General features: G+C 35.9%; 1 protein-coding gene across 5 annotated transcripts in view; it reads left to right on the forward strand.

Moving 5' to 3' along the window:
- PDCD10 (programmed cell death 10) overlaps positions 1-20536 on the forward strand; it is a 51292-nt gene that overhangs the window by 19329 nt on the left and 11427 nt on the right. For all 5 annotated transcript variants that reach the window (XM_007972176.3, XM_007972177.3, XM_037988589.2 and 2 more), the window contains 3 exons: positions 10784-10837; positions 18765-18882; positions 20138-20264. In XM_007972176.3, coding sequence (XP_007970367.1) covers positions 10784-10837; positions 18765-18882; positions 20138-20264 — 299 coding nt within the window. The remainder of the gene's footprint in view (positions 1-10783; positions 10838-18764; positions 18883-20137; positions 20265-20536) is intronic.

Here is a 20536-nt window from a genome sequence, read left to right on the forward strand (position 1 = left end):
TGTGTATGTGTACCACATTTTATCTCTATGGACACTAAGGTTGCTTCAAAATCTTGGCTGCTGTGAACAATGCTGCAGCAAACATGGAAGTGTAGAAATCTCTTCTACATACTGATTTTCCTTCTTTTGGAAAGAAGGAAAATCCCCAGCATTGGGATTGCTGGTACCAGAGGATCATATGGTACCTCTGTTTCTAGTTTTTTGAGGAATCTCCAAACTGTTCTCCATAGTGGTTATACTAATTTACATTCCAGCCAACACTGTAACAGGGTTTTTCTTTCTCCACATCCTTACCAGCAATTTGTTATTCCTTATCTTTTGGTTAAAAGCCATTTTAATTGGGATGAGGTGATATCTCATTATAGGTTTGATTTTTCATTTCTCTGATGGTCTGTGATGTTGAGCACCTTTTCATATGCATGTTTGTCATTTGTATGTCTTCTTTTGAGGAATGTCTATTCAGATCTTTAACCCATTTTTAAAATTGCATTATTAGATTTTTTTTTTTTCCTATACAGTTGTTTGAGTTCTTTATAGATGGTGGTTATTAATCCCTTGTTAGAATGACAGTTTGCAATTTTCTCCCATTCTGTGGGTTGTCTCTTCGCTTTGCCGATTGTTTCCTTTGCTCTGCAGAGCTTTTTAACTTGATGTGGTCCTGTTTGTCCGTGTTTCCTTTGGTTGCCTGTGTATGTGGGGTATTATGTAAGAAATTTTTACCGACACTGTTGTTCTGGAGAGTTTTGTGAATGTTTTCTTGCAGTCGTTTCATAGTTCGATGATTTAGTTTTGAATCTTTAATCCATTTTGGTTTGATTTTTATATATGGCAAGAGAAGAGGATCTACTTTTCGTTCTTCTACGTAGGAATATCCAGTTTTCTCTGCACCATTTATTAAAGAGACTCTTTTCTCCAGTGTATGTTCTTGGAACCTTTGTTGTTACTGAGTTCATTGTAGGCATGTGCATTTGTGTCCGGGTTCTCTATTCTGTTCCATTGGTCTGGTTTTTTTTGCCAGTAGATGGTGTTTTGGCTACTATAGCTCTGTAGTATAATTTGAAGTCAGGTAATGTGACTCTTCCAGTTTCATTCTTTTTGGCTATTCTGGGTCTCTTGTGGTTCTATATAAATTTTAGGATTGTTTTTTCTATTTCTGTGAAGAATGTCATTGGTATTTTGCTAAGGATTACACTGAATCTGTAGATTGCTTTGAGTACTATGGGCATTTTAACAATATTGATTCTTCCAATCCATTAACATAGCTTTTTTGTATCCAATTGCCTTCATCAATGTTTTATAGTTTTCATTGTGAAAGTCTTTTAGTTCCTTGGTTAACTTAATTCCTTGGTATTTAATTTTATTTGTGGCTAATGTAAATGGGATTACTTTTTTAAATTTCTTTTTCAGATTGTTCACTGTTGGCATATAGAAATGCTGCTGGTTTTTATATGTTGATTTTGTATTCTGCAACTTTACTTAATTTATCAGTTGTAATAATTTCCTGGTGAGTCTTTATAGGTTTCTCCAAATATAAGATCATATCATCTACAAACAAGGATAATTTGACTTCTTCCCTTTCCAATTTGGATACCCTTTATTTCTTTATCTTGTACAGCTGCTCTAGCTGGGACTTTCAGTACTGTGTTGAATAACAGTGGTGACAGTAGGCATCCTTGTCGTTTACCAGATCTTAGAGGAAAGGCTTTTTTGAGAGTTTTTGTCATGAAGGATGTTGAATTGTATCATATGCTTTCTCAGCATCAGCTGAAATGATCATATGATTTTTATCCTTCATTCTATTGATAAGATGTATCACACTGATTGATTTGCATATATTGAACCATCCTTGCATCCTGGAATAAATCTCCTTGGTTATGATTAATTATCTTTCTAATGTATTGTTGAATTTGGTTTGTTAGTATTTTGTTGAGGATTTATTTATCAGAGATATTGGCCTGTAGTTTTCCTTTTTCGATATGTCTTTGCCTGGATTTGGTATCCGGGTAATACCGGCTTTGTAAAATGAGTTTGGAAGTATTCCCTCCTCCTCTGTTTTTTTTGGAATAGTTTGAGTAGGATTGGTATTGGTTCCTCAAGTGTTTGGCAGAATTCAGCAGTGAAGCCATTGAATCCTGGGCTTTTCTTTTCTGGGTGATGTTTTTATTACAGCTTTGATTTTGTTTCTGGTTATTGGCCTGTTTAGGTTATGGATTTCTTCCTGGTTCAGTCTTTATAGGTGGTATATGTCTGGGAATTTATCCATTTCCTCTAAATTTTTCAATTTATTGCCATACTGTGGCTCATAGTAGCCACTGATGATCCTTTGAGTTTCTGTGGTGTCAGTTGTAATGTCTGCCTTTTCATCTCAGATTTTATTTATTTGGGTCTTCTTTTTTTCTTAGTTGGTTTAAAGTTGTGTCAATTTTGATTATCTTTTCAAAAAACCAAGTTTTTGTTTCATTGATACTTTGTATTTTCTTTGTTTCAATTTCATTTATCTCTGATCTTTATTATTTCTTTTCCTCTACTAATTTTGGGTTTGGTTTGCTCTTTTCTAGTTGTTTAAGATGCGTGTTATTTGAAGCGTTTGTTGTTTTTTGATGTAGGCACTTACAGCTATAAACTTCCCTCTTAGTACTGCTTTCACTGTATCCCATAGGTTTCGGTATGTTGTGTTTCTGTTATTTGTTTCAAGAAATTTTTCGTTTTCATTCTTAAGTTTTTTATTTATCCACGGTTAATTCAGAAGCCTATTGTTTGATTTCCTTGTGTTTGTATAGTTTCAAAATTTTCTCTTGTCATTGGTTTCTAGTTTTATTTGATTGCATTTAGAGAAGATGTTTGATTATTAGTCGAATGTTTTAAGACTTGTATTGTGATATAACATATGGTCTGTCCTTGAGAATGATCCTTGTGCTGGGGAAAAGAATGTGTATTCTACAGCTATTCTATGGAATATTCTGTTTAGGTTCATTTGTTCTGTAGTGCAGATTCAGTCCGATGTTTCTTTGTTGATTTTCTGTCTGAAAGATCTGTCCAACGCTGAAAGTTGCATGGTGACGTCTCCAGTTGTTATTGTATTTGCCTTATATTTGCCTTATATTTATGGGTACACCAGCATTGGGTGCATATATATTTACAATTATCGTATCCTCTTAACTGAATTGACTCCTTTATCATTATATAATGACCTTGTCTCCTTATAATATTTGTCTTGAAATCTATTTTGTCTGATACAAATACAGCTCCTCCTACTCTTCTTTTTGTTTCCATTTGCATGGAATATCTTTTTTCATCTCTTTATTTTTAGTTCAGATGTTTTTATAGGTGGAATGTGTTTCTCGTAGGCAACCAGGTTGTTCCTATTTTTTAATCCATTTACCAGTCTTTTTCTTTTGATTAGTTTAGTGCATTCACATTCAATGCTATTATTGATAAGTAAGGACTTACCCCTGCCATTTTGTTATTTGTTTTCTGGTTGTTTTGTGGTCTTCTCTTCCTTCTTTCCTTCCTTTCTGTCTTTCTTTTAGTGAAGGTGGTTTTCTCTGGTGATATGTTTTAATTTTTTGCTTTTTATTTTTGGTGTATACATTGCATTTTTTTTAGAGGTTATCGTAAGGCTTGCAAACACTGTCTTATTACCTATTATTTCAAACTGATGTCAGCTTATCATTGATTACATAAATAAACAAAAGGAAAACTAATAAAATCTCTATACATCATCCCTCTCGGTTTTTAACTTTTGTTTCTCTTTATGTCTTATTTTACTGTTTGTCTTGAAAAGTTGTTATAGTTATTATTTTTGATTGGTTCATCACTAGTCTTTCTGCTTAAGAGTAGTATACATACCACAATTACAGTATTATAGTATTCTGTGTTTGTATACTTACTGTTACCAGTGAGTTTTGTACCTGCAGAAGATTTTTTATTGCTCATGAATATCCTTGTCTTTCAGATCGAAGAACTCCCTTTGTTATTTCTTCTAGGACAGGCTGGTGTTGATGAAATCTTTCAGCTTTCATTTATTTGGGAAAGTCTTTATTTCTCCTTCATGTTTGAAGGATATTTTTGTTGAGTATTCTAGGATAAAAATTTTTTCCTTCAGCATTTTAAATATATCATACTACTCGGTTTCAGGTTTCCACTGAAAAGTCTCTTGCCAGACAAATTGGAGCTCCATCGTGTGTTATTTGTTTATTTTCTCTTGCTGCTTTTCGGATTCTTTATCCTTGACCTTTGGGGGTTTGATTATTAAATGCCTCGACACAGTGTTCTTTAGGTTAAATCTTCTTGGTGTTCTGTAACCTTCTTGTACTTAGATATTGATATCTTTCTCTAGGTTTGGGAAGTTCTCTGTTACTATCACTTTGAATAAACTTTCTACCCTTATCTCTTTTTCTACCTCCTCTTTAATGCCAATAACTCTTAAGTTCACCATTTTGAGACTGTTTTCTAGATCTTGTAGGAGTGTTTCTTATTTTCACTTTTGTCTCCTCTGTGCATTTTCAATAGCCTGTCTTCAACCTCACTAATTGTTTCTTTCACTTGATACATTCTGCTATTAAGAGGCTGATGCATTCTTCAGTATGTCAGTTGCATTTTTCAGTTCTAGAATTTCTGCTTGATTTTACAAAATAATTTCAGTCTCTTTGTTAAATTTGTCTGATAGGATTCTGAATTCTTTCTCTGTGTTATCTTGAATTTCATTGTGTTTCCTCAGCACAGTCATTTTGAATTCTCTGTCTGAAAAGTCACATATCTGTATTTCTCCATGATTGGTCCCTGGTGCCTTATTTAGTCTGTTTGGTGAGGTCATGTTTTTCTGGATGGTCTTGATGCTTCTGGATGTTTGTTGGTGTCTGGTCATTGAAGAGTTAGGTATTTATTGTAGTCTTTGCTGTCTGGACTTGTTTTTGCCCATCTTTCTTGGGAAGACTTTGTAAGTGTTCGAAGGGACTTGGGCCCCAAGCTCAATAATGCTGTGGTTCTTCCAGTATCGTAGAGATACCACCGCCTTGGGGGGGTTGACTAAGATCTGGAAGAATTCTCTGGATTTCCAGGCAGAGGGTCTTGTTCTCTTTCCTTACTTTCTCCCGAACAAATGCAGTTTCTTTCGATCTCTCTTTGCTGAACTTCCTAAAGCTGGTGGGAGGGGTGACATCCGTGTTGCCACCACCTCTGGAATCGCACTGGGTCAGACCTAAAGCTAACACAGCACTGGGTACGACCCAAGGCCTGCTGTAACCACAACCTGGCTAACGCCTGGCTAACGACTCAAGGTCCTGTGGCTCTACAATCAGCAGGTAGTGAAGCCAGCCAGGTTTATGTCCTTCCATTCAGTGTGGTGAGTTCCCCAGGCCCCAGATGGTCTGGAGATGCGGTCTGGGGGCCAGGAATTGAGAGTCAAAAACCTTAGAAATCTACCTGGTGTTCTTTCCTACTGTGGCTAAGCTGGCACTGAAAGCACAAGACAAAGTCCTTCCCACTCTTCTCTCTCCTTTCTACAGGCAGAGGAGCCTCTCTCTGTGGTCACTGGCACATGGGGAGTTCTGCTAGGCCACTGTTGATGTTCACTTAAAACCCAAGGGCTCTTCAGTCAGCCTGTGGTGATTGCTGCCGAGCCTGAGCTTCACTCTTCAGGGCAATGAGCGCCTCTCTGGGCCAGGACAGGTCTAGAAATGTTGTCCAAAAGTCTAGTCCTGGACTTGGGGACCTCAAGATCCAAACTGGTACCTAAGATATAAAACAACATCCCTTTTATGTTTCCTTTTGCTTTTCTCAAGCAGGAGTCTCTCATCATAGCCACCTCAGTGAGCCAGGAATTTGCTGGGTTTCACCTGAAATCAGTATGTCTGAGTCTCAACCAAGGCCTACAGCGTACTACCTGGGTATCGCTGTTGGTTATTCAGGGCCCGAGTGCTCTTTAGTCAGCAGACAATGAATCCTGCCCGGATTGGATCCTTCCCTTCAGGGCAGTGGGCTCCCTTTTGGCCCTGGGTGTGTCTAGAAATGTCGTCCAGGAGGTAGGGCCTGGAATGAGGTCTCAGGACTCTGCCTGTTGCCTTATCCTATTGTGACTGAGCTGGTATACAAGATAAAAGACACACTCCTGTTGCCTTTACTTGTTGCCTTCCTATCCTGAAGCAGAAGGAAGGAGTCACTTACTGCTATGAGCTCTGCTGCCTGGGACTGGGGGAGGAGTGACACATTCGCTCCCTTGGTCGCCCTATCTGGTGGGTCACTTGGTTGCGTGCTGCCCTAGTCCACTGGCTCTAAGCACAACACTAAGATGTGCCCAGGAATTGCAGTCCTTATATCCTCGACTGCCTTTTCAAGTTTACCTGAGACTCTAGAGCACTTTAACCCTTGGTGGCAAGGCTTACTCAATTTCCAACCTCTTGGATGGGCGATTCTCTGACCATTCTGACCATGTCACATCCAAATGCTCCCTTTTGTGGGTGACTGCTAGCTGAACCCAGCACACTTTTGCTCTCCACCGTGACTGGTCAGCACCGAGTTTAATGCAAAGTCTCCCATTTGCTGTGCTCTCTCCACCCAAGTGCACATATTCTTTGTCTATGCCGCACAGCTGCTATTGTGGGATGGGGGAGGGGTGGCATCAGTGATTCAAGATGGTCTTTCCCACCCTCTTTATTACCTCTGTCAGCAATATGAAATTAAAACCAGGTGCTATGATTGCTCACTATGATTTTTGGTTCTTTGGCAGTTCTTTTTTGTGTGTAGTTGGTAAAATTGGTATTCCTGCAGAGTGGACCATCAGTGGAGGCTTTGATTCGGCCATCTTGCTTTGCCTCCCCTCCTTTTTTTTTTTTTTTTTTTTTTTTTTGCTGTTAAGATAAAATAAACCAGACCTCAAACTTTGAGCGTTGTAAACATTCTTCACAATGCAAGTAGGGATTTTATCTACAATCCTGCTGTCTGAAAGTGATCATAATTAGCATTTTGGGTTTGAATTACTGCTCTTCTTCTTAGTAGAGTATTTAATCTTATCTGTTTCCTTATTTGTAAAATAGGGATAAGCAGTGGTATACTTCATCATCTCAACAACTCTGTGAAATAAATAAGTTGACTTAGTGTTTAAAATAGCACTAGTTATATAGTGTTAGTTATTGTTGTTAAGGAATCTTTCACATATATTTCACAGTTGTGTATATTTGTAGGCAGTGTTTTAATGGAATATTTTTACAATAGTTGGTTCTGCTTACCTTTTTTGCCGGACAACTTGGCAGCCCACAGAACTGATTCTTTCAGAAGCATGTGTTGAACTTCGCATGTACAAAATACAGCTGATTGCATTTTCTTTCTCTGTGATAGTTCAAAAACTAATAAGTGACCTCTTGATTCCATTACTTCTTTCTAGCATGCTTATTTACTTTTACCTGACTCACCTCATTTTTATCTGAATCACAGGAGATGTATTTGAAGTTTTTATTCTTGTAAGTTGGCCCAGTTTAGTTCTTTTTAAGAAATGAGATCAACAATCTTTGTTCACTGTGGGTAGGGAGAGGGGCGTGAACATGGAAAAATCAAATCTTGCCTGATTTTGAGGAAGCAAGGAGATTTGTACACAATTCAGAACCAGTTAACCTCATTATTTTGACCTTTAAAACAAACAACAGCAGCAAAACACACAGCTTTCACAAAATGTGAAAGAAAGTATTTTAAGACTTGAGTAACTGAAGGGCTAAATGACTCTCTCTTTTTTTTTTTTTTTTTTTAAATTATGGTTTTAGGAAACTTGGTGCTAGAAAAGTGTGGAAAAAACTGATACTTTTGGAGAGAGCAAAACAACAAATGTCCTCTGTATGGAATCAGAATTATGTGGAAGCTTTTAAAGTACTTTTATAAGTGGACCAGAGTAAATTTGCCTGGTTTGTGGTTGATAGTAAGTGTAAGTGTTCTTAAAGGCTATCAACAATAAGTTACAGAAGGATCTCACAAAACAGAGTAGGCAGAATGGGGGTTGAGGTAAGACCTCCTGTTAGGCTCACCCAGCCTATGCATTGTTTCCAAATGTGCTTCAGGCGGCACTTTTCCTTCTCTTTTAGGAGAGATGAAGTGTGTTACATACCTTTTCTCTCACTCTGATTCTCTTATTTTCTCTCTCTCATTTACTGGTTACATGGACATACTGTATAACTGAGGCCCAAGTAGTGCCTCTCTCTGTCCCAGTATCCATTAATGCAAGGTTCAGTCATATATTCCTCCTTCAATGGACCCAAAATACAGTGTATGCACTATCAGTTACTGAGAAGGTTATTGTGTTTATTCTTTAAAGGTATCCTAGCCAAAGACATTATCCCTAAAGCTCAGAAAGTGCTGGACTCTGAAGTGACTGAACAAAATGGAAATTCTTTTCTTTTCTAAATTTACATGAAGTCATTACATTCCATGTGTTACCAACCCTGAAGAAACTTCTAAGTGGGAGAACTCGCCAGGAGGAGGATTTTAAGAGGCCAAGAACACACTTTTTAAAGATCAGTTCAAATCTCATATTTATAAAGACTTCTTTCTGCTTCAGCTGATGGCAGTTACTCCACTTGTCATACAGCTGCTTCATGTTGTACATGTAGGAACTCAAGTACATGGTAGGAATTCAGGAATGTGTTGGTCCTTAAAGAAACAGGTTGAAGAGATTCAATGACAGGGTGGACTCCAGTCTGGAAGAGTGAGTACAGGGGGAGTCAGGGTAGCGTTAGTGGCTTGTATACAAGATTCAGAGTCAAACTGAGTTTCTTCCTTTGTAAAATGGAGAAGAAGATAACATATCTTTCTACCTAACTAGTACAGGCTGAAATTATAAATAGATTTAAGAACAGTTAGATAAATTTATGGATGAGAGATTAAATTCAATTCAAACAATAGATATGCCTGGTACTGTCCTGGACACCATAGATATATCAATACCATATGAGTAAGAAAACCTTTTGACTTTATTGTAAGGCCTATGGGTATATGCAGTCATGTGGCACGTAACAACATTTCAGTCAGTGGTAGATGGATGGCATATATGGTGGTTGTCCCATAAGATTATAATTGAGCAGAAAAATTATTCTCACCAAGTGATGTTAAAGCCATTGTTCATTGTAGCGCAATACATTACCTCTTTCATGTTTACATACACAAATACATTGTGTTACAGTTGCCTATAGTAGTTTAGTAAACATCAGGTTTGTAGCCTAGACACAGTAGGCTACATCATGTAGCCTAGGTGTGTGGTAGGCTATCCCTATAGGTTTATGTCAGTACAATCTGTGATGTCCACATAATGATGAAATCACCTAATGACATGTTTCTCAAAACCTATCCTTCCCCATCATTAAGCGATGCATGACTGCAGTGTATCTCCAAGTGACTCCAGCAGAATTTTGTTGAAGTGCTTCTCAGCTCACACATTTTTGATTTAGTGTATGTCTGACCTGCCTGTGACTTACTTTTTTGTAAGGTTCACATAAGTAAAATGAGTCTAGAAATCTAAGAGATGCTGATACCTATCTCAGGTAATCTTGTTAGCTCTTGATGAACTTTTCTGGGCACTTTTACTTCTCTAGATCCTTTCACATACCATTCAGGGCTATGCAGAATGAACTAATAACACTGATACTTGAAGGCACATAACTGACTCAGACCTTTTTAAAAGAGGTCAGAGTGTGGTGTAAACCTAACAAAGGAAATGGGTTCCTATCAAAACGGAAACATTCATTTCTTTATGTCTGTCCCTGCCTCTCTTGCATAACAAGGACTTGAGATCTAATGAGCTATATTGTTATTTTAATCTTAGTAATAGTCACTATAATTATATTAATTACTTGGAAGTAGGAAACTGTTTTCATTTTTTGGAAACATGTCTTTGTTAATTATAAACTACTTATATAGTTATTTCTTTCTACATTTATTTACTGGGCTCTTTATGCCTTCTTTTTTATCCACTGAGGCAATATTAGATTTTACAAGATTTGTTAGGAGTCATGTTAAATGTTAAGCTAAATGATTCATTGTTTTTTGGCAGATAAATTACCTTGTCAGATTCTGTTGCTTTTGCTTTGTGCTTAAGGTGAATAATTTGTAGGGAGATAAGGTTCTTGGCATTTGTAACTGTCTTGTTTAGAAAATAAATTGACTTAACGTGTTAGAGATCCCATACAGGAGATTTCTGAAGCAAAACTTGCACTTTTGTTGCCTCAAGGGAAGACTTTATTGCATAATATGATACACGTTTATAAGGTTTGTGTAGAAATATTCTACTTTGTAAAAATCTATATAGGTTAGTTTCCAATTTAATATTGTCCCAAGTAAAAAATATATGCAATTGAGTTTTACCGAGTTAACTAGCTCAATCCCTAAGGACTGAAAAAATCAGAATTTAACAGAAGAAGCTAGGTTTTTTGAGCCTGGCAATTAACTGTTTACAAATGGAATTATTTTTATGAAATTATAAAATTCTATGCCTGTGGTTTGCTGAAAATTGAATTAACGTGTTTAGTAAGGATGTTAATCTTTTGAAATTATAAACCGCACATATTTGATATAAAAATTAAAAGCATATGGGTTGCTTTTAGTTTCTTATAAAAACTTAAGGACGTGTATTTTTTCATTGAAAATTTTGATAGCCTAATTGAAGAATTACGGTGATGTGCAATTATTAACAAGAATGTTGATTAAGTGTTTAATGTGTTCATGTGATTGCTACAGAATGGAATCTCAGAAATGTGCTTTTTCCAAGACAGTTGATATTCTTAATAATTTTAAATTTTTATTGCAGCTAGAACGAGTAAATCTGTCTGCAGCCCAGACACTGAGAGCCGCTTTCATTAAGGTGAAGTGCAAATAATTTATTATGATTATTAAAGTGTATGTTCTTTGTAAATATAAGTACATGTGATGGTTGCCAGTTTATTTTCTTTTAGTGAAAGCCTTTTTAGCCATCTTATGCCTGTTTTACTATATTCCATAAAGCTTGAAACACTTCCAAAAGATAAACTAGAACAAATGTTATTTCGTTAACATGCATCTTTTCATCACTTTGTGCTTTTGAAACTGACTTTTTCAGAGCGTTTTCTTCTTAGCTGTAGATTATATTTTTGAGGTTTTTTTTTTTTTTTTCTATTATTTGGCCTTTTGAAAATTTATATGGCTGGGCATGGTGACTCATGCCTGTCATCCCAACACTTTGAGAGGTCGAGGTAGGAGGATCACTTGAGACCTGGAGCAAGACCAGCCTGGGCAGTATAGCGAGACCCTGTATCTATCTACAGAAAATAAAAATATTAGCCAGGCATGGTGGCGCATGCCTGTCGTTCTTGCTACTCAGGAGGCTGAGGCCAGAGGATTGCTAGAACCCAGGAGTTTGAGGTTACAGTGAGCCATGATCGTGCCACTGTGATCCAGCCTGGGTAACACAGCAAGACCCTGTCTCAAAATAAAGTAAAAATTTAAAAGTATTTGTAAAAGTGTAACTTGAAAAGGTATTCTTTCTATTGTTTAATTATAGAACATGAGTCTAAAAAATGTGTACCTTCAAATATGGTGAATTAAATATACTTTGAGGATATACAGTTAAGTCACTCAAAATAAATTATTTCCTTGTCTTTGGACCTCAGCTGTTCAGTGGGTTATCACTAGCCACATGTTGCTTTTGACCATTTAAAATAAGACTAGGTCAGATCAAGATATGTTCCAAGTTAAAATACACACAGATTTTGAAGACTTCATGTAAGAAAAAGAAAGTAAACTAGCTTAGTAATAAGTATTTTATAATAATTACTTGTTGAAATGATAATATTTTGGATGTACTATTAAAATAATTTTACCTGTGTCTTTTTACTTTTTTTAAATGTGGCTGCTTAATATTACATAGGTAGCTCATCGTTGTTGCTGATAATTACATTTCTGTTGTAAAGCCCTACTCTAGAGAGTTACTATACATGTTGAATGCATTCTTTAATATAAAACTTTTATCTAGTCCTCTATCCCAAATGTATATCATGGTGCCCAAAACTTTAATTTTTATTTTCGTATTCCTTCCCATCAGCAGCTTAAATAACCTGTGTTTTAGGTATTTTAATGTTTAAATGTGGAATACGTTTATATTTTAATTGGAATTGAAACTATAAGTCCATTCAGCTTGATTTATTTTGTGTCACACAAGTTTATTGATAACATTCTTTTCTGATAGCACAGCTCATGTCACTAGGTATCTCATATTACCACAATACTCTATATTACTTATGTTACAATAGAGCTTTTCTGATTTTATACCCTGTGATTCAAGGTGAGTACATATATATTTAGTAGCTTCATTAAATTGCATCCTGCCAAATCATTGGGTAAATGAAGCAACGCCATAATCATTTTCTTTTTTTTTTAATTGTTGTTGTTTTCTTCTTTGAGTTTCAGTTTGACTTTGGAATGGCATATTTGATCATTAGGGAGGCATGATGCTATCTTAAGCATCTTTGTGGCCAAAAGAAGAAGGAAAAGTAATCTGTACAGTAGTGTTGCTAAGACAAAAGTCAGCATTTCAACTTTTCTAATACCAAGAATAGAGAGAAGAAGACCCTGTTCGAAGGAGTAGATAGTATCTTCAGTGATATTCATCAAATAATAAATTTCATGAGGGTTTTTCTTGTAACATCCTAACATATAAGCTAATGATTTAACATTTAAGTACAATATGTGACTGTGATAGATGTGGTTTGATCCATGGATAAAGTTTATTGTCCGTGGCATAGATTATTTATTTTGGAAGAAAACAAATTAACTAATTTTGCACTGATGTGTTTTTAATTATCACATTTAGTTTGTTACATTTCAAGTGAAATTGAAGGAGGACATGTGTTAAAAATGTAAAGATGTTTGTATTTTTTAAATTACAACTTTTGAAAAAGATGAAAGAAACCTCACTAGTCATGAAATCTGTTATATTCACACTTCCAATTATTGGTCCACAACAACAATAATTTTCATCATACTTTTTGTTATTTGGAGGAAAAAGAGGATTAAAATAGTTTTTTCCCCAAGATAATACTGTTGAATCTTTTAATATATATACAGTTAACCTTTGAACAACATGGAGGTTAGAGGTGCCCACCCTCTGCAGAGTTGTGAAGATTTGAGTGTAAGTTTTGACTTCCAAAAATCTTAACTACTAAAGGCCTACTGTTGACCAGAACATCTTACTGGTAGCAAAAACAGTTAACATATATTTTGTGTATCCTATATATTACATACTGTATTCTTAAAGTAAGCTACAGAAAAGATAGTTATTAAGAAAATCGTAAGGAAGAGAAAATATGTTTATTATTTATAAGCAAAGTGGATCATCATAAAATGACATCATTATTGTCATTTTCGCATTGAATAGGCTGAGGAGGAGGAGGAAGAAGAGAAGGAGTTGGTCTTGCTAGCTCAGGGATGGCAGAAGTAGAGAAGGTGGATGGGGAGGCAAGAGAGGCAGGCACGCCTAGTGTAACTTTACAGAAATATGTTTAATTTCTGACTTATATGCTATGTCATTTCTCTAAAAATGTTTCTGTACAGTACCAATCTTCCAACATTTGCTTTGGTTTCAGTGCTCATATCATAGAATGGTCCATGTCATAAAGCAGCCTTGAATAGATAGAACTCTTCTGCTGGATTGTCTAATGTCCATTCGTTTTCTGGCACTCCTTCTTTGTCTTCTTCCTCATCGTCTGTTAGTTCTTAAATTTCTCTGATAGCCGTATCTTGAAACCCTTCATCCTCTACCATTTTTACCATATCTACAATCTCTTTCATGATTTCCATGGCCCTGTTGTAAGCCCTATGGAGTCGTGCAGAATGTGTGGACACAGTTTTCTCCAGCAGAAATTTATTGTTTTAGGCTCGATGGGTTTTTCTATAACAGCGATAGCATCAATGGTGTAATTCTTCCAGACTTTCATGATGTTCTTTCTACCAAGGATTGTTGACAGCCCTTTCCATAGAGGCCTTATGGTTCCATGTATAATGAGCCTTAAAGGTTCTTGATCCCCTGATGTAGAGGCTGATTTAGAGATGTGGTGTTTTGGGACAAGTAGGCCACTTTGACACCTTTCAGTGTTGAACTCGTGGGGTTCCGGGAGGCAAGGGACATTATCCAGTATCAGAAGAAATTTTTTAAACAACAATAATAGTAAAAGAAAGGTTAGGCGCCGAGGCCCGTGCATTGTAATCCTAGCACTTTGGTAGGCCGAAGTGTGAGGTTAGAGGCCAGAAGTTCAAGACCAGCCTAGGCAACATAGGAAGACCTTGTCTCTAATTAAATATACATATACATATGCATATACATATACATATATATGTGTATGTATATGTAGATATCTCTGATAGCTATATGATAGCTCTAATATATATCTGATGTCAGTCTATCTAGAGATATATAGGTATCCCTATAGATACATATACACAATCAGAAGAACTTTAAAAGACCATCCCTTACTGCCAAAAAGCTTTCTAACTTTAGGAACAAAGCATTGATGGCACCAGCCTAGAACAAGAGTTCTCTTTGTCTAGGTCTTCTTGTACGACCACAAGACTGCAAGCTGGTGTTTTTCTTTTCCCTTCAAAGCTCGAGGGTTTAGCAGCATTATAAATAAGGGCAGTCCTGATCATAAACTAAACTTCATTTGCACAGAACAGTAGCATTGTCCTGTCCCTTCCTGCCTTAAATTCTGGTGCTCACTTCTCTGCTTTACTAATAAATATTCTTTGTGGCTGTTTTTTCCTTCAGAATGGGGCGCTTTGATCTGTATTAAAAACCTTTTCAGGCAGGTATTTTTTTTCCTCAAAGATATTCTTACTGGTGTGTGGCGACTTACTTTCTGCCTCTTGGTCAGCAGAATCTGTGTGTCCTGTTATCTTGACATTTTTTAAGCGAAACCTCTTTCTAAAATTATCAAACTATCCTTGGCTGGCATTAAATTTTTCAGCTTCAGACTTTACTTTTGCTTTAAGTTGTCATAGAATGAGTTTGCTTTTTCTTGAGTCATATTAAGGTCTATAGGTATGCCTTTCTTATAGATATCCTGCACCCACATAAAAGCTGCATTTTCAACAGGAGACAAAAAGGTATTTCACAAAACATGCAAGGGTTTTTGTACCTGCTGATGAAGCTGCAGCAATGACTTTGTTTCATGAATTTCCTTTTTTTTTTTTTCTTACAGTGAGTCTTAGGCTGGATTCAAGCAATTCAGTATTATGCAATTCACCTTCTTGTAATGTCGTGACTTTGCTTCTTGAGCACACTTCCAGCATCACTACTGGCACTTTGTTGGGTCCCATAGTATTATTCCATGTTTGGAGTATTGCAGCAAACACGATGAAAAAAATTTGTGAGGCCTGGGAGTTATTACTTTGTACTGGGATGTGCAGTTTGCTGAAGAGATCAGCTGTTCACATGGAGATGATTAGAGTCACATGGCGTTTTAATCATATACTTACTAATACTTGAACTCACTGCAATAGCAACAGGAGGTAGCTTCTAAATTACTACATATACATATGTACTACAGTTAATTTTGTGCAGTTATGATTTAATATTGCGTCTGTATATTTATATTTCTTTTAACTGCAAATAACACCATATAGTCTGTGTTTGCATATGAGTTTTGATAAGTTTTAACTTTTTAATAATTTGTATCTATTTTATGATAGTAAACACTCAAATAGACTAGTAGATACCTATATTTTATACATTCATAACATGTTTTTATTATTTTTTTCACTATAGGCTACTCAGTTTGTAAGTTTTTTCAAATTGTTGCTGATCTCCAAAAATTTTTCCTGTATATTTATTGAAAAGTATCTTCATGTAAGTGGACCTGAGCAGTTAAAACCAGTTCTTCAAGGGTCAGCTGTATTCTACTTGATTCCCTCTCCCCCTTATCGTCTCTGAGAGGTTCCGATAGATTGTCCATCTTCCAGGTTGAGAATCACTGATCCAAAAGAGTGTTTGTTACTGCCCTACGGTTTATTTTTTTCTTACAGCTGGATTCTTTACAAAGATTAGACACCCTCCAGGGTTCATATTGTATTCTGAGGGAAAACCTAGAGGCATAGATTGTCTCTCTGATATGAGAGCATATTTACTCATTTTGTCAATCAGAGGCATTTGGTAAATTCAAGCTTTTAAAATAAGAATTAGCTTAACCAGGTTTTTAGCCAGGAGGTACTAAGACTACTCCTTCCAAACTATGTACTGAGGTACCTGGTGGCCCATAGCAAATTCAGAGGGGTGCCCTGAAGTATTTTAAAATTTTGAAGGTGTGCGGTGGTATTCAACATCTGTTTGACATTGTATGGACTCCTAGCTTGAGATAGTTTGCAGTTCAGCATATTGGATTGTCCTAAGTAGATCATTGAGAAGCTGGACATTTTTTTGGCCTGTGCTGTGATCTAACAGAAGTACCAGAAAAAAAATACATCTGCAAGAGGAAATGAGAGTGGCAAGGTCCGATCTAAGACCAGTGTTTGAGAAATTGTGAAGTGCCCAGTAGGCACACACATCCCAGTAATATGTGATGGTAGTTATTTAAGAACGAAGTAAAAAGTTTTTTTTCAATTCATGTGTATTATTTTTTTAAAGTCTAAGTAGTTAGGACATTATACTTATTAAGTTGTTTGGACCTAAGTATTTAATAAACAGCACTGTGAGGTGTATCTTTTGGCGCTAAGGCTGCTGAAAACTGAGAAAGTTAGGGACCTCTGCGAGACTTTGGTAATGATCTAGCTTTAGCATTTTGGGGTTCCAGAGCAACTTGGTATTGAAAACTTTATTCTCAGACTTTCAGCATTTAAACTTTTCAGTACTTCATTATAACTTAATCAGAAATATGCTTTTCTTTTTTCGTTCTACAAGCACATAGAGAATGGTCCTCCTCTCCCCAAGGTAATTCATTATGTAGGTAGATTTATTGCTAGATAAGATAAAGTGTTGTTACCGAATGCTACATTAGATGTAATTTTGTGGCAGTTCACCACATTAATGCTATAAGAACACATCTTAAGCCATATTTGGACATCTTGTAAAGGAAACTCCTTTAAAAAAACAAACACAGTTTTTGTTTGTTTGTTTGTTTGTTTGTTTTTAAGACCAGGTCTTTTTTTGTATCACAGGCTGGAGTGCAGTGGCGTGATCATAGCTCGCTGGAGCCATGAACTCGTGGGCTCAACCTCCCAAGTAGCTGGGACCACAGCCACACCCCACCATGCCTGGCTAAAAAATAGATTCTTTTTAAAATATATATCCGTGGAAGGAAAATTCATCATAGGCTATAAAAGAAACAGGGTTCAGTGAGACATAGTTTATTGTTATTAATCATTTATCAAAATCAAAATGATTTTCCTGAATAGTATTTGACAGCATTTAAAATGATCCCAGGATTGAGATTGAGATAAATGCTTGTATTGTCTTTTCTCATTTCATCCCACAACCCTTCAGTTTTTGATACTTGAGATCTAATGAGAAGCAAGATGTTATAATGGAAAGAGCAGTAGGAAGAGAATAAAACTGTATCTGCAGTGATAATCAGTGGATTTGAAGAGGCAGAGGTTAAGTGTGCTTGACACATAAGGAAACAAAAAGATTGTCATCTGATTAAGATCGTAAATTGTGTTTCTATTTTGTTGTTTAATATTAGGGCAAAAAGGAAATTCATCAGCATAATGATTAAAATTGGCAGGCTTCCTAAAGGAAAAAAACATCAAATGTGATTACAGAATTTACTGGGAAAAACTGAAATCTGAAAATTAACTCTGGCTTTGGTAAACTGAGAACTCTATGCAGAGTCTTGAAATGGCTACAAAATTTTAGTATCCTTGGGAGTCTAAGCCTAAGTAACATAGAACCAATGCAAACTCAATGAAACAAGCTCAAAAGGTAGTAAAAGTTTAATGATGTTCTAGAAACCAGTGAAGGAAATATTCTTGCTACAAAAACAAACTAGGAAATGAAAATCATTGTGTGGGAAAATAGTTAAGATATTATTATATAGGTTCAGTAAAACCTTTGAAATAAATCCTTTTTTGTTTTTCCTGGCATTCTCTTAATATAAATGAAAAGAATATGCAAAATGCTAGTCAGATGGGTTATTGCTTGATCCTTGAATTGCAGTATTAGTGCATTGGGCCAAGACGGGCGGACCACGAGGTCAGGAGATCAAGACCATCCTGGCTAACACGGTGAAACCCCATCTCTACTAAAAAATACAAAAAACTAGTCGGGCGAGGTGGCGGGCGCCTGTAGTCCCAGGTACTCGGGTGGCTGAGGCAGGAGAATGGTGTAAACCCGGGAGGCGGAGCTTGCAGTGAGCTGAGATCCGGCCACTGCACTGCAGCCTGGGCGACAGAGCGAGACTCCGTCTCAAAAAAAAAAAGCTTAAAAAATTCTCAAGATATATAAAGTAATGAGAATAGTAATTGATAGATTACTAAAACATATCTAATCCATATATCTTTATTAATTCAATTGCAAGAGAGTGTAAAGAAGGTATAGAAAATACTAAGTTCTTTCTATTCAAATGGAAAATGGAACCTTAGTCATAGTAAAGAGTCAAGTGCACGAGCTCTGTTAGTGAATGCCATCATGACACCTGCTTTACAAAGATTTCTGCCCTTAAAACTTATCAGTGTTAAGACATTCCCAAAAGATTCTAAACAATTAAACTTTGGCTTTAAAATGTTGATTCCTTATCTGTATTTCAAAACTAGTTTTCTCTTTATTATAGGCTGAGAAGGAAAATCCAGGTCTCACACAAGACATCATTATGAAAATTTTAGAGAAAAAAAGTGTAGAAGTTAACTTCACGGAATCCCTTCTTCGTATGGCAGCTGATGATGTAGAAGGTATCAGAAAGAAGAACCTTGCTTAAATTATACAATTGTTGAATAGCACTTCCTCTAAATTATTATTATTTGACTAAAGGAACTTCCTTCCCTATTGTCCGCCCCCCCCCCCCCCCCCGCCTTTACTTATGATGATGGTGGTGGTGGTAGTGGTGGTAATAGTAGAAGCTAATCTATATAAAATAGAAAAATTGTTTTTCTTGCTTTTTATATTTGTGAGATTTAATTACTTGAACTTTGTTTATACCGCATGCTTTAATTTTCCCCCCTTTATGTTTGGTGAGTTTCAGTTTTACTAAAAGGTAAGCTATTTGGAATGTGTTGACTTTAAGCAAACAATAGTTTGGAAGTAATGAGGTTTTTGTTTGCTTGTTTTTTTAACTTTAGTACAGCATCTTTTTTTAAGCACAGATTTAAGGGAACAATATAACCATCCTTTTTGCTTTTCTTTTTTACTTCAAATTATTTAGACATTGGTTTTACTTTAGTAGAAGTTTTCCCACTAATTTAGAAAAACGTGGACACACGATTTCCCATAATTATTAAGGGAGAACAAAAAGCAGATATTTTAACTGATTCCATGATTATAAAAAAGCCCTTATCATTATTTAGAGTTGAGCATTTGCAGCCCATTAGGCCATTATATATTGATGAATTGGTAGATTTGTAATGCTTCCAAGTCTGCAATGAATCTGGTAAAGTCTGATTGAACCTCCTTTCCAAAATTGCTGTTCTGTGATCCCAGCCTGTGTGTTGGATTTGTGCTAGTGTTTTTGTTTTTAAGTGAGATTTCAAGAATATGTAGAAGATTTTATTAGATTATTTGGGGTTTTAATATAATGAAGCAATGTATATTCAATATAGGGGTTTAAAATTTTTAATCTTTCTAATTGGAAAGTAGATATTACCTTTGCAGTAGTTATGACACTCATTATTTAGTTAAGGTTTCCTTGGGAAATGTAAAGCCTGCCTTTTAAATCTGTATTTTTTTTTTTTTTTTTAAGATTTCATGGGATTTCCTTTTATCCCAAATTGAAAATATTTGTATTTTCTTTTTCTGATATTTCACTTGAAGGGAGCCCTGCTGTTATTACTGGACTAAGTCAAATGCTAATGAATTCTACTTTGCAACCTTGTCTTTCCTAATTATCTGGCCTTTCACCTTCCCCACCTGCCTTTGACCAACATTGGGAATTCTTAGATGTGAATTTGGCAGAGTCGCAGGATGTTTTTTATTATGTATTTATTTTATCAGAGTATATGATTGAGCGACCAGAGCCAGAGTTCCAAGACCTAAACGAAAAGGCACGAGCACTTAAACAAATTCTCAGTAAGATCCCAGATGAGATCAATGACAGAGTGAGGTTTCTGCAGACAATCAAGTAAGCAATTTTTTGTTTTGTTTCTTTTCTTAAAAGTACTTCCAAGGAACTACTCATCTACATGTTTTAATTTTGGTATGACATTAACTTGAAATGCTAATTTGAAATAAAATCTCAAATTGTTAAATACTGCATTTTATTAACTTTAGGGTGTTTGGTTTCAGAGTACAACATTTTTTAGAGTGTTTAATTTTAAAACAATAATGAAATGTGCGTAAACTGGAATGTAGTTTGAACTACATAAATGATGGGAAAATATAAATGTCAGATAA

This window comes from Chlorocebus sabaeus, chromosome 15, assembly GCF_047675955.1.
Source record: "Chlorocebus sabaeus isolate Y175 chromosome 15, mChlSab1.0.hap1, whole genome shotgun sequence".
Lineage (NCBI taxonomy): Eukaryota > Metazoa > Chordata > Mammalia > Primates > Cercopithecidae > Chlorocebus > Chlorocebus sabaeus.